The 12,579-nt window shown below is 37.2% G+C and overlaps 1 protein-coding gene across 1 annotated transcript in view; it reads left to right on the forward strand.

Moving 5' to 3' along the window:
* The window catches only part of LOC126740857 (hemocytin), a 279,897-nt gene that overhangs the window by 21,829 nt on the left and 245,489 nt on the right, over positions 1-12,579 (forward strand). Inside the window, exons 5-6 of the mRNA XM_050447026.1 lie at positions 11,219-11,378; positions 11,462-11,589. Of these exons, the coding sequence (XP_050302983.1) occupies positions 11,219-11,378; positions 11,462-11,589 (288 nt within the window). The remainder of the gene's footprint in view (positions 1-11,218; positions 11,379-11,461; positions 11,590-12,579) is intronic.

Genomic DNA, 12,579 nt, shown 5'->3' on the forward strand with positions numbered 1-12,579 from the left:
CTAGAGCTACTAGATTAGCTATAGCAACGATACATCGCATGTTGCGGAGGAACAACCAGCATCCATACCACGTGCAACGTGTTCAAGCCCTCTTACCCCGTGACTACGCGCCTAGAGTAGCATTTTGCAGAGAAATGCTTCGACGCTGTCTACAAGACCCGGACTTTTTTGCCTGCATTTTGTAGTCCGATGAGTCTTCATTTCAAAGACTTGGTATATTTAATATTCACAATCTTCACTATTGGGTTGTAGAAAATCCGAGAATAATAAGGCAAAATCGCTTCCAGTACGAATTTGGTGTAAATTTGTGGGCAGGAATTCTCGGTGGTAGGCTGATTGGCCCTTTCGAGTTACTGGTCAGATTAAATGGAGAGAGCTACCTAAATTTTTTAGAACACCAACTTTATGACCTTTTGGAAGATGTGCCTCTGGAATTACGGGCAAGAATTGTGGCGTTAACTTTACAGTATTACTATTTTGCCAAGAGTTTGCAGACGGTAGCTCAGAATTATTGGAGGCTTGGGATTGTTCGAAGGTTCACTTATAACTGGCTATTAAAAAATATAATCTTGATTATAACTATTAAATAAGAGGGCGCCACTTAGTTTTTTTTTTATAAATGAGAGAAATCTAAGAAAAACACTTGGTATATAGGTTTCAATTAACAATTGAATAACCCTGGATGAAGTAGATTTAAAGAGGCAAAAAAAAATATTTTAACAATACAACCAAATTATATTTACATCAAAGATATGTATACACCTCATGTTCTAATCTGTTAAATGTTAATAATTTATTATGAATTAAAATATGAATAATGCTGATATGATTAAATTAAATAAGTTTGTCAAAAGTAACATTTAAATTATGATTAAGCTACTAGGTAGATTTCAGCACTTGAAAAATAAATTGCAATTATTAAAGTTTTTAATAAATATTTGTATTACGCAGAGGAAAGTTCATGAACCTTTTTACCTAAGGCATATCAGCCTTAACCGAGTTATATCTACTTAACTACCAAAAAAGGTACTGAAAAATACTGAACAAAAATAACTAAAATTATAGATATGAAATTGACATATTAAATTATGAAATTTATTAAATATTTGTAGCAATAAATTGAAATTAAAAGTATATTAATAAAAACTTAAATAAGTGAGACAAATCTATGGTTAATAATATTTAAATAAATGGAATAAACTGGCCTGTATATTCCTCCAAGAAATGAACGGTTAGCCTTCAAAATCAAGGCTGTAAATGTGTGCCATTTGTAGCTTAGCTATCGGGACTGGGAATATCTAATACTAGCTCTAGTTCTGGCTCCAACTCCACCGCTTTCAGCAATTTCCCGGGGAAATCAACAGCCTGTAGCCATCAACAATTGAAGAAGAATAAAGAGGAAAACGGAAAAGTAAAACCCTAAAACAACGGTTGCCATTGTATTCACTGTCGATAAAAAAATGAATGGCGTTCAAAATGTGACACACTCACCTTGCTAAGTTTCATTATCTATCTATCAAAATCTTGGGCATCCTGCACCAGAATTATGAATTAAACGGTTCCCTAAAGGAACAAGATTAAGGACTATAAATTATAAACCATATTGGCCACTTCCTGCTTCACAAACTTCGGAAATAAAAAACTGGCCTTTTACGTGTGCTTCTACCTGCAACACGGGAACAAGTCCTCGAAAAATGGATGCAGTACCGACTAAATAAGTTACGACCCCACCTCTCACCTGAGCTGTCAATGTCAATCCAATCAGAGAAAACATCAATCAAGACCAACCAGAAGAGTGACGGACCGTCAACAGAAAGCATGAATAATTAAACCAGGAGAGTAATGCGTTACAGTAGTAATGTGTCATTGACAGTGTGAATTTAAAGAAATATCGATAAAAGAAGTTGACTGAAATTATTAATATAATTATTGAAATTAATGAAATATCAATGGAGCGTTAGTGAACATAAGAAATAGAAAAATAAATCGCTACAGAATGTGGCTGCAACACGACGGAGCGCCAGCGCATAGTGCACGAATAGTCAGATCAGAGACTATCTAAATGGTCCTTATCCAGATTGTTGGATAGGCAGAGGAGGAGTGGGATCGTGGCCGCCGCGCTCACCTGACCTTAATCCTCTTGACTATTTTTTATGGGGATACTTTAAAGAACTTGTATACCAAACGGAAAATAATACTGAAAATCAGCTTCGTCAAAAACTGCATGATGCAGCAACAAGTTTACGAAACAATGCTCGAGCATTTAGAAACTTAAAAAGAAATTTTATAAGACGATGTCGTTTGTGTATAAGAGCCGGCGGCGGCCATTTTGAACATCTTTTTTAAATAAATGCCAATGAAATATTCGAAGTTTTATTTTAGCTTTTATTTCTTTTACGTTCCATTTTTCTAAAAATTGACTTAACTTATATTAAACAGATAAAGACCTTTAAGTTAAACGTTTCTGTTGAAAGGGTATAAGTTGTAAGAATTTTTAAAACATTGGTTTAAATTCTTGCAGCGCCTTTCTGTACTGTGGTGCCTCTTTAAAACGGTAAAATTTGTTTTTAAAGAAACCACAAAAAAATTAAACATGATTTTCTGCAGCGATAATACAAATGTTTTTTATGATATACTTTTATTAAAAAGACTTGACATTTTTTAAATAAAATACTAAAAAAATATATTTAAAAAATAAATCCCCAGACATTAAAAAAAATAATTTTTTAAGCCAGAAGTAACTTATAGCAAAAAAGTGAAAAACAGCTATAACTTCTAAACCATCAAAAATCGTATAACAACATAAGGGGTTATTTTGATTTCAAATAGGCTCCCCTATACCCCCTTTCAGTTTGGACCTTGACTTTTGAAACACCCTGTATACGCCCGGCCAACTGAAGTTTTGGCTGCGGAAATCAACTTGCAATAACAATCAATCCATTGTGTCACATCTTATGGTGTGTTAGGACAGTTTGCTAGACAGGGTGAGATGTGTTAGGAGGCTGTGCTAGGAAAGTTTGTTTGCTAAAAGGGTGTGCTGGGAAGATGTGGTGTGCTAGGAGGCTGTAATATGCTGATAGGGTGTGCTAGGAGGGTTTGTATGTTAAACGGTGTGCTAAAAGGTTGTGGTGTGCCAGGAGGCTGCGCTATGCTAGAAGCTGTGGTCACCATGTTTTTGGGGACTGTAACTTACTCAACGCTGCATGGTCTAATGATGAGTATGGTGATTTCGTTCAGTATCCAGGAGGAGATCCAGCAATTCAGGTTGCTGGATCGTTTAGTTATTTAACAGCAAAAATGTATTTTTAGCTTTAGTATTTTCTAATATAAAAACTCTCCGTGTTTTGAAAGCAAGTGATCTGCTTTTTAATTCATGCCTTCACCACTTTGCCTCTGAATTGTTCTATGTTTTAAAAAATCTAATTATATTGAACTGATTCATTTTCTTGCTTTTGTTAATTGGTAGGATTAATTAGCTGTAAATGATATTAATGTATCTACTGGGATCTTCTATGCTACGCAAAATTAAACAAAAAATATTCATTAACAGAATAAAACGCATGGTCATTTAAAAGGTTTCTGCACTTATGTCGAAACATTTTCAAATTCGCAATACAACGAACACTCAACAGCAAGTGCTTATACATTTTAATAGCGATATTGGAGTCCTTTGTGTCACTAAAGCGAGAAATAGGCAAACATAAATCATGTCCTGGCATGTTTGATTAGTTCGGGCATTTGAGAAATTAGAAAAATGTTTGTGAACAATACACACTGTTTCCAAAACAAAAAGATTTGGTAGGTTGCGGATTTTATTTTCAATGAATAGTGGTTTGCAATGAGTACATGGCTGTACCAGACATAATGACCGAACAGTTATTTTTTGTAAAAAGAAAGAAAATTGAAAAAGATATTGGGTACAGAAACCCCAGAAAGGAATACAGTATCTTAAATGTGATTCCACCAAGGCAGAATAACTAGTCCGTACATGCATAACTCAACCAAGTTCCCTTGCAGTTACCTTCACGCTATAGCAGCCAGAACCAGCTTCCTATTTAGACGGCTCACATGAGAGTCAAATTTAAACTTGTAATACTATGTTCAAACCCAGAAATTTAGAATCTTCAACAACCTTCAAAATTTGAGTCTCAATGGCAATATTTTCCAAGCGCATGTCTCTATATTTAACAACATGGGTTTTTGATAGGTTAAGAGCTACTTGATTAGCATCACACCAATCCTTGATCTTTTGAACGTCAAGAGCAATAATTTTCGCAGATCGAGAGGGTTGTCCAGGTCCAGTGACCACAGTGCTGTACAATCGTCAGCAAAAGCTCCAATCTCTCCTAAAATATTAAGGTTTAGCAAATCATTAATGTAAATCAGGAAGAGAGTTGGGCCCAACACAGATCCGTAAAGAACACTTCAAGTAATGATTTTGCTATCCGATGCTCTGCCCTTGATAGAAACCTTTTCCTTTTGCACCTTTTCATTTTCCTTTTGTACCTCTTCACATGTTCTTACAGATTGTCAATCAGGTTTCAGGGAAAATTATAGTACAACTACAAGCCTTACAAGTTTAATCAATGATATTCGAATGAACGAAGACAATAAAAATGTAACGTGTTTGGGATTGCTAGATTTTAGCAAAGCTTTTGACACTCTAAGTCATAAGCTGTTTCTAGCAAAACTGCAATATTTTCAGGCCTTTCAAGAACCTCGATAGATTTCCTTTCATCTTATCTTAGCAACCATTCCCACTGTGTTGCAATACATACTAATGACTATCTTCTAGCTAAGTCAGATTACTCGATTATGCCACAGGGAATACCTCAAAGGTCTATTTTGGGCCCACTGTTCTCTATTTATGTTGCGGGTATGTATAAGCATCTACAATATTGTAAGATACAACAGTATGTGGACGATTCGCAAATATATATATCATTCCCTGAAAGTCAGGTGCAAACTGCACAAAACTGATTTAATACTGACTTGAATCATATTAATAGTTTTGCCAAAAATCACAATTTAAACTTTCCCTACACTCTAAGGTTATATTAGCTGGTGACTTTAATATCAACTACACTGATAAAACCTTGCCACGTACTTTTTTTTAAGTATTTTAAATTCTTGCGACTTGAAAATGCACGTTCTTTCTCCCACACGAATAACTTCTTCATCTGCAACTACAGTTGACTATTTCTGTACAAATTTTGATGACGTTTTATTCACAGTACTCCCATCTGTTATTTCCGACCATGAAGCTTTTCTTGCTAAAATGCCATGTAATACTGTATTATCTTCATCTCATTATATGGGAAGAATTTTCAGCAGGAGAAATTTCAATGCTTTTTCTGCTGCTACAGCTTCGGTAAATTGGAATGCACTTGAAACGGCTTCTGACCCACTTACTTTATTTTTTCAAGTTCTGTGTGATAAGATCAATCAGTGCTTTCCTAAAATGAGGCTTAAAACTAAGAAACGAAAACCATGGGTTACAAGAGGCCTTAGAATTTCAGCTAAAAACCTCCGTTTTTTGATTAAATTGTGCAAATATACCACAAATGAAAATATCCTTGTATATCATCAGAAATACCGTAGTCTGTACAGAAAGACAATTAAAGCAGCAAAATCTAATTATTATAGGGATCGCTTAAATATGTCATCAAAAAGGCAAAGAGAGTGTTGATCGATTATTAATGATTTTAGACATTATTATAGAAAAGTATCTAAACCGGAGTTAAGACCTGACATTTTAAACGACTATTATTGTGATATACCTAATATCTTGCTCAAGGGCATTCGTAGTAACATTGACCCCTTACACTATCTTCAACAAGTGTCGACTAAGCATTCATTTTTCTTTCATCCTGTCGATCTTACCGAAGTAAAAAATGAAATCAAACACCTAAAAAACCATAAATCATCTGGAGCTGATGGGATATCTTCGAGGTTGTTACTCTTTTTGCCTGAATCAGCCTTAAATGCTTTAGTTTCTGCCATAAACAATTCTTTACATATTGGCATTTTTCCTTCATGTTTAAAAGAGGCAGTGGTTATCCCTCTTCATAAGGGTGGAGATTTGAATCAGCCTTGTAATTTCCGTCCCATTTCTATTTTGTCTACCCTCTCTAAGATAGTTGAAAAACTTGCAAAAAGCAGAATTTTGTCCTTTTTACATCATAATGGCATTTTGTCTGCAAATCAGTTTGGATTTCAAGCCGGTAAAGGGACTCATGATGCTGTTTTTAGCTTTTTGGAGAGCGTCTATGTGTTCTTGAATCCTGGAGAGTCATCGGCGGCAGTGTTTTGTGATATTTTAATGCATATGTGAAGCGAAAACTCGGTATTGCCTAAATGCGTTTGAGGAAACTCTGGAGCATTAAGAATTATATACCGTCAAAGGCAAAATATTTTCTCTGTAACAGTTTGGTCTTGTCTATTATGGATTATGGAGATGTTGTTTACGGAAGTTCACTTACAGCGGAAACAGCAAATTCAATTTAAAAATTACAGAACTCCTGTTTACGTTTTTCTTTTAATATAACATATAGAGAACACATTACGCCTTACTTGAATAGGCTTGCCATTTTATTCATTAACAGGCGAAAATGTCATTCAATGAGTTTTGTGCATAGAGTTTTAAAAACTGGTCAGCCACCTTATTTGCGTCAGTTATTTTACTGTAGTTGACATAACAATGATACAAGGTATATAAATAATTTCTTAATTCCGCAACATAAAACTGCGAATTGCCAAAAATCATTCAGTTACGTAGCTATTAAGTTATGGAATCAATTAGCTGATGAAACAAAAACACAAACATATACATTTACATTTATAAAGAGTGTTAAGAGTACAAATAATTGTTTTATAAAAAATAAAAATTGTATCCCTGCATTAATTTTTAATTGAATGTGTATGTGATTGAATTGATCTGTGTATCACAGGCTATTGCTTTGATTAAATCTATTATAGATTTCTAATTAATACAATACAAATTGCGTGCATCTACTGCTTCTTTTAGCTTTTTAAGTGAAATAATTTAAGAGAACTGATTACTCCGTGTGTTCATACATACAAGTTTTTACGATTTTATTTTATTTTGTTTTATTGTAAATCTACGTTTAGGTTTAGGTTTTATGTAGACACTTTTATATTGCTGAAAATAGTATATTTATACTTTTAACGGGTAGCATCTCGCAGATATATCGACATCTTTGTGGTGTTGCATGTATCTGTGTATCGGTTTTTTATAATTGCGATGCTTTCCTTATTTGTCATTTTTCGAAGAATTGATAAGATTATTTCTGTATTACTTACTGTATTTTATGTGTATATTTTGGACAAATAAAAAGGTTTTTTTTTAATCGACTGTATCCAGTCTGATAGATAAGAATTAATCCATTTAAGCTCAGCACCTTGGAAGCCACATTTATTAAGCTTAGACAGCAGTATTATATGACCTACACAATCACATTTGATAAATCACAGAACACCGCTGCCGAAGACTTGCGCTGGTTCAAGGAATTAAGATACATAAGATAAAAAAAACAACTACGTGATAACTGGGTGAAAGTTGACAGGGAAGATATTGTTAAGCTAAGCAATAACATATTTTCGGCAGCGCAAGTAGGAAATCGGTAAATTAGGTATTGTCGTTCTCTTAAGTTCGTTCTCGTTAATTTAAGGCTTTTGATATGTTTTTTTTGTTGCCATGGTTATATCTGCACCCAAGAAAGAAATATGCCAGCCGTGTATAATATGTAATAATAAGTTTTTTGTTTTTGAAGGTGGTAGACAATGGTACAGTGAAAACATCTTGTCGAACTTGCATTGTCTTATTTGTTTAATGTAACACGACGTTCTCCAACCGTTATCAAGTGTAAACTGACAGCAAACTACTATTCTATAGGCTTATATACTAGATGTGTGCAGCGATGTGGAAAGGAAAGTCATCCGTGAAAAGAGTTGGGGGGGGAGGAGGACACGCCTCTCTCTAGATCCTACACTGTCCTGAGAGTAGAGGCTTCCAGATGTTGGGTATATCGACACTTGGCTGGCTGAAGATCCCCTGATTCTGTGAAATGAAAGCTGCCTCTACGAATTTCCTCTTCCGCCAGTGCTGTTCCTTATGCAGAATCTTGGCTTTTGACCAGTGGATATTGTGTCCATTATGCCACGCGTGCTCTGCTATTCCGGATTTGGAAACCTCTCCTCTTTGGGTCCAGCTGCGATGTTCCTTCGCTCTGATTTCTAGGGGGCGCTTCGTTTCACCTATGTATGAGTCACCGCACTCACATGGGATCCGGTAGACGCAATTTTTGGTATCCAACAGGCCATCTGGTTTGGTCTTTGATACCACGCTTCTGATAGTGTTGCTAGATCTAAAGGCAGTTCTAATATTGTACTTGCTGGCAATGCGTCGGATTTGTTCCGATGTACCCCTAATGTAAGGTATGGGTAGAAGTCTGGTTGTCGTGGTGGCCTCGTCTGTGATTTGATTTGGACGCGTCCTTTGGATGGTCCTACTTATAAGCCTCTTTGGATATCCATTCTGTTGTAGGTCTTTGTAAATGGTATCCACTTCAGTCTTGAGATCCTCGTCGTTTCTACAGATGGTTCGAGCTCTATTGTAGATCGGATCTTATGATGCCTACTTTGGTGGTTGCAGGATGGTTGGACTCATAGTGAAGATACTGGCCCGTGTGTGTTGGTTTTCTATAAACTGAAGTTCGTAGATTTCCATCGACCTTTTTAACGAGGACATCTAGGAAAGGTAGAGCTGAGTCCTTCTCTGTCTCCATCGTGAACTTGATTGTTGGTCTGAAGCTGTTGAGGTGAAGCAGAAACTCCTGAAGTGCTTTTTCCTCTTTGTCCCAGATGATGAAGGTGTCGTCCACATATCGAAGCCAGAGCTTGGGTTTGCAATGGAAGGCATCTATATTGCATGTTCCTCGAACCATTCCATGAAGATGTTTGCTACAAAACTCCAAAACCTTAAATCCAGACAAACCAACAGGACTCAACCAGTACCAACCTCTAACCTCCCCGCCACCATCATTAATGTGTCAAAAAGAACCCTTACCGATGCTGAACAAAAGGTGTTAAACAGAGGACTAAACTTCGCCATATCCTCAAAACCATCCTTTTTAGACATAGGGTCTTCAGTAGAATCAATCCACCTGCCACGTCCTGAGGCCGATGAATTTCGACACGAGGTAAGGGTTGCTCTGGACTCACTTAAAAAACAGAAACCTTCGCAGAATATCAGCAAAGAAGAGGAAACAGCTCTCAGGAATCTCAAAAGTGAAAAGAACATCAAAATTCTTCCTGCAGATAAGGGCAATGCAACTGTGATTATGGACCTGGAAACCTACGAAAACAAGGTTGAGGAAGTTTTGAACAAAGGCGAATACAGGCTACTATCTAAGGATCTGACGACAACCATAGAAGGTCGAATTTACAGAGCACTTAAAAAGTACTCCTCAACATTGTCGGATGCGATACGCTTTAGGCTGACACCACATTATAGCAAATCTCCACACCTATACGGACTACCCAAGATTCATAAGGAGCAAATGCCTCTGCGGCCCATCACGAGCTCTAGAAATTCGCCGACATCAGAACTCTCGAAATTCCTTTTGGAGATCATTAGACCGATCCAGGGAAATGCAGCGTCTTTCGTGCGAAACTCTGCCCACTTTGTAGACCTTCTTGGAGGGATCGAAGTCGAGACCAATGACAGATTGGTGAGTTTTGATGTCGAAAGTCTCTACACCAATGTACCCATAGGAGAGTCTCTTAACATCATCCGAGACAAACTAAGCAAGGATGCAGCTTTCTCAACTCGGACCACACTGCCTCTGGATGGGGTGATGGAACTTTTGGAGATCTGTCTTCGTAATTCTTACTTTCAGGTCAAGGATGGATTCTACGCCCAAGACGAAGGACTTCCGATGGGTTCATCTCTTTCCCCAGTAGTAGCAAACATCTTCATGGAATGGTTCGAGGAACATGCAATAGATGCCTCCCATTGCAAACCCAAGCTCTGGCTTCGATATGTGGACGACACCTTCATCATCTGGGACACAGAGGAAAAAGCACTTCAGGAGTTTCTGCTTCACCTCAACAGCTTCAGACCAACAATCAAGTTCACGATGGAGACAGAGAAGGACTCAGCTCTACCTTTCCTAGATGTCCTCGTTAAAAAGGTCGGTGGAAATCTACGAACTTCAGTTTATAGAAAACCAACACACACGGGCCAGTATCTTCACTATGAGTCCAACCATCCTGCAACCACCAAAGTAGGCATCATAAGATCCCTCTACAATAGAACTCGAACCATCTGTAGAAACGACGAGGATCTCAAGACTGAAGTGGATACCATTTACAAAGACCTACAACAGAATGGATATCCAAAGAAGCTAATAAGTAGGACCATCCAAAGGACGCGTCCAAATCAAATCAGAGACGAGGCCACCACGACAACCAGACTTCTACCCATACCTTACATTAGGGGTACATCGGAACAAATCCGACGCATTGCCAGCAAGTACAATATTAGAACTGCCTTTAGATCTAGCACCACTATCAGAAGCGTGGTATCAAAGACCAAACCAGATGGCCTGTTGGATACCAAAAATTACGTCTACCGGATCCCATGTGAGTGCGGTGACTCATACATAGGTGAAACGAAGCGCCCCCTAGAAATCAGAGCGAAGGAACATCGCAGCTGGACCCAAAGAGGAGAAGTTTCCAAATCCGGAATAGCAGAGCACGCGTGGCATAATGGACACAATATCCATTGGTCAGAAGCCAAGATTCTGCACAAGGAACAGCACTGGCGGAAGAGGAAGTTCGTAGAGGCAGCTTTCATTTCACAGAATCAGAGGATCTTCAGCCAGCCAAAGCGTTGATATACCCAACATCTGGAAGCCTCTACTCTCAGGACAGTGTAGGATCTAGAGAGAGGCGTGTCCTCCTCCCCCCCAACTCTTTTCACGGATAACTTTCCTTTCCACATCGCTGCACGCATCTAGTATATAAGCCTATAGAATAGTAGTTTGCTGTCAGTTTACACTTGATAACGGTTGGAGATACTTACCAACCGAAACGTCGTGTTACATTAAACAAATAAGACAATGCAAGTTCGACAAGATGTTTTCATAATAATATGTAAAACTATTTCCTATAGTGGTAAAAATATTTATTATAGCTATTTGCTTACCACCATGTCAGAACAAGGGTATATGTATGGCGCCCAACCAATGCCGATGTGAAGAGAATTTTTCTGGGCCTCAATGTCAGTTTGAAAATAAGCCTTGTCTAAATCTGCCTCCGCTCCCAACCAACTCTAGAAGAACATGCCGATCAAGGTAAGCAGTAAAAAAAAACATAACGTAAAGCTATGTAAGAATCTAAGGTCCTTCATATTAACATTAATTTTATACCTTTTCAGACAATGTACTATCGAATGTATGCCAGAACATACATTTCCCGATGGGTCTTCTATTGCTATATTAACTTGTCACAATGGAATGTGGTTGCCAGCAAAACATCAGTGGAAGTCTATACCTGACTGCAGACGTAAGTGAACAATTATTATTGTTATAAATTTGTAATCTTTCAGTATCTTACACAAAGATTTAGGATTGTTGTCTATAAAATATTGGCTACATGTGTTCACTAATTATTTTAGTTACTTACGAGAGTAATCTGAAAAGTATCCGATCTTAACGTAAAAATGACAGCACTCGTCGATGAATATGCTAGTGAATATGAGTGCCTATGTTTTCATAGGTACTCGCCTGTTGAACAATCATTTTAGTGAGTCGATGTGAGTGTTTTTGTGAAAATGGGAAAATCGAGTATAACGACTGTGAAATTTTGGGCAGTTTATGAGACGATGAACGATTGAACGGCTAAAAACTCCAACCACTGATGGTAACATTATTAATAGTGCTAAATAACTGTTAAATTAAATTGAGAAAGATAACAGAGACTATGAATTTGACTAAAATAACGTTTGTCACATATTAAATCGAGATTTAGTTATGAAGAAGTCCTGCCGTTGCGTTGGGTGCCTCATTTGTTTACATTAGACCGAAAACGTGTTCGGATAAATATTTCCAGTGCTCTGCTTTGGCACACTTTGGCCTAAATAAATCAGAGTTTGGCGCCGAATGATTATCGTAGATCAAGTTTGGCTATACCAGAGTTATACACTACCGCTCAAAAGTATTTGCCCACATATGACTGTTTTAAAGTTATAACTAAAAATAATAAACCCATCAGTTATTCTTATGAAACGGTTTATTTATAACAAAATGAATATAAACAATACATTTTTCAATTAATTAAATTTAAGAAAATCAAATTTTGGATTCATCTACATGTCCGCCTCGATTTTTAATAACAGCAGCTTCACAGAGTTTCGGTAGTCTTCTAATTAATTTGTCCAAAGTTTCCTGAGGTATCTTGTGCCACTCTTCTTGGATGATCCTCCACAAGTCTTCTTTTGATGAGGGGCATGATTTTCGCACTTGTCTATCCAGTTCATCCCACAGTAATTCGATA

The sequence above is a fragment of the Anthonomus grandis genome, chromosome 10 (genome assembly GCF_022605725.1).
Source record: "Anthonomus grandis grandis chromosome 10, icAntGran1.3, whole genome shotgun sequence".
Lineage (NCBI taxonomy): Eukaryota > Metazoa > Arthropoda > Insecta > Coleoptera > Curculionidae > Anthonomus > Anthonomus grandis.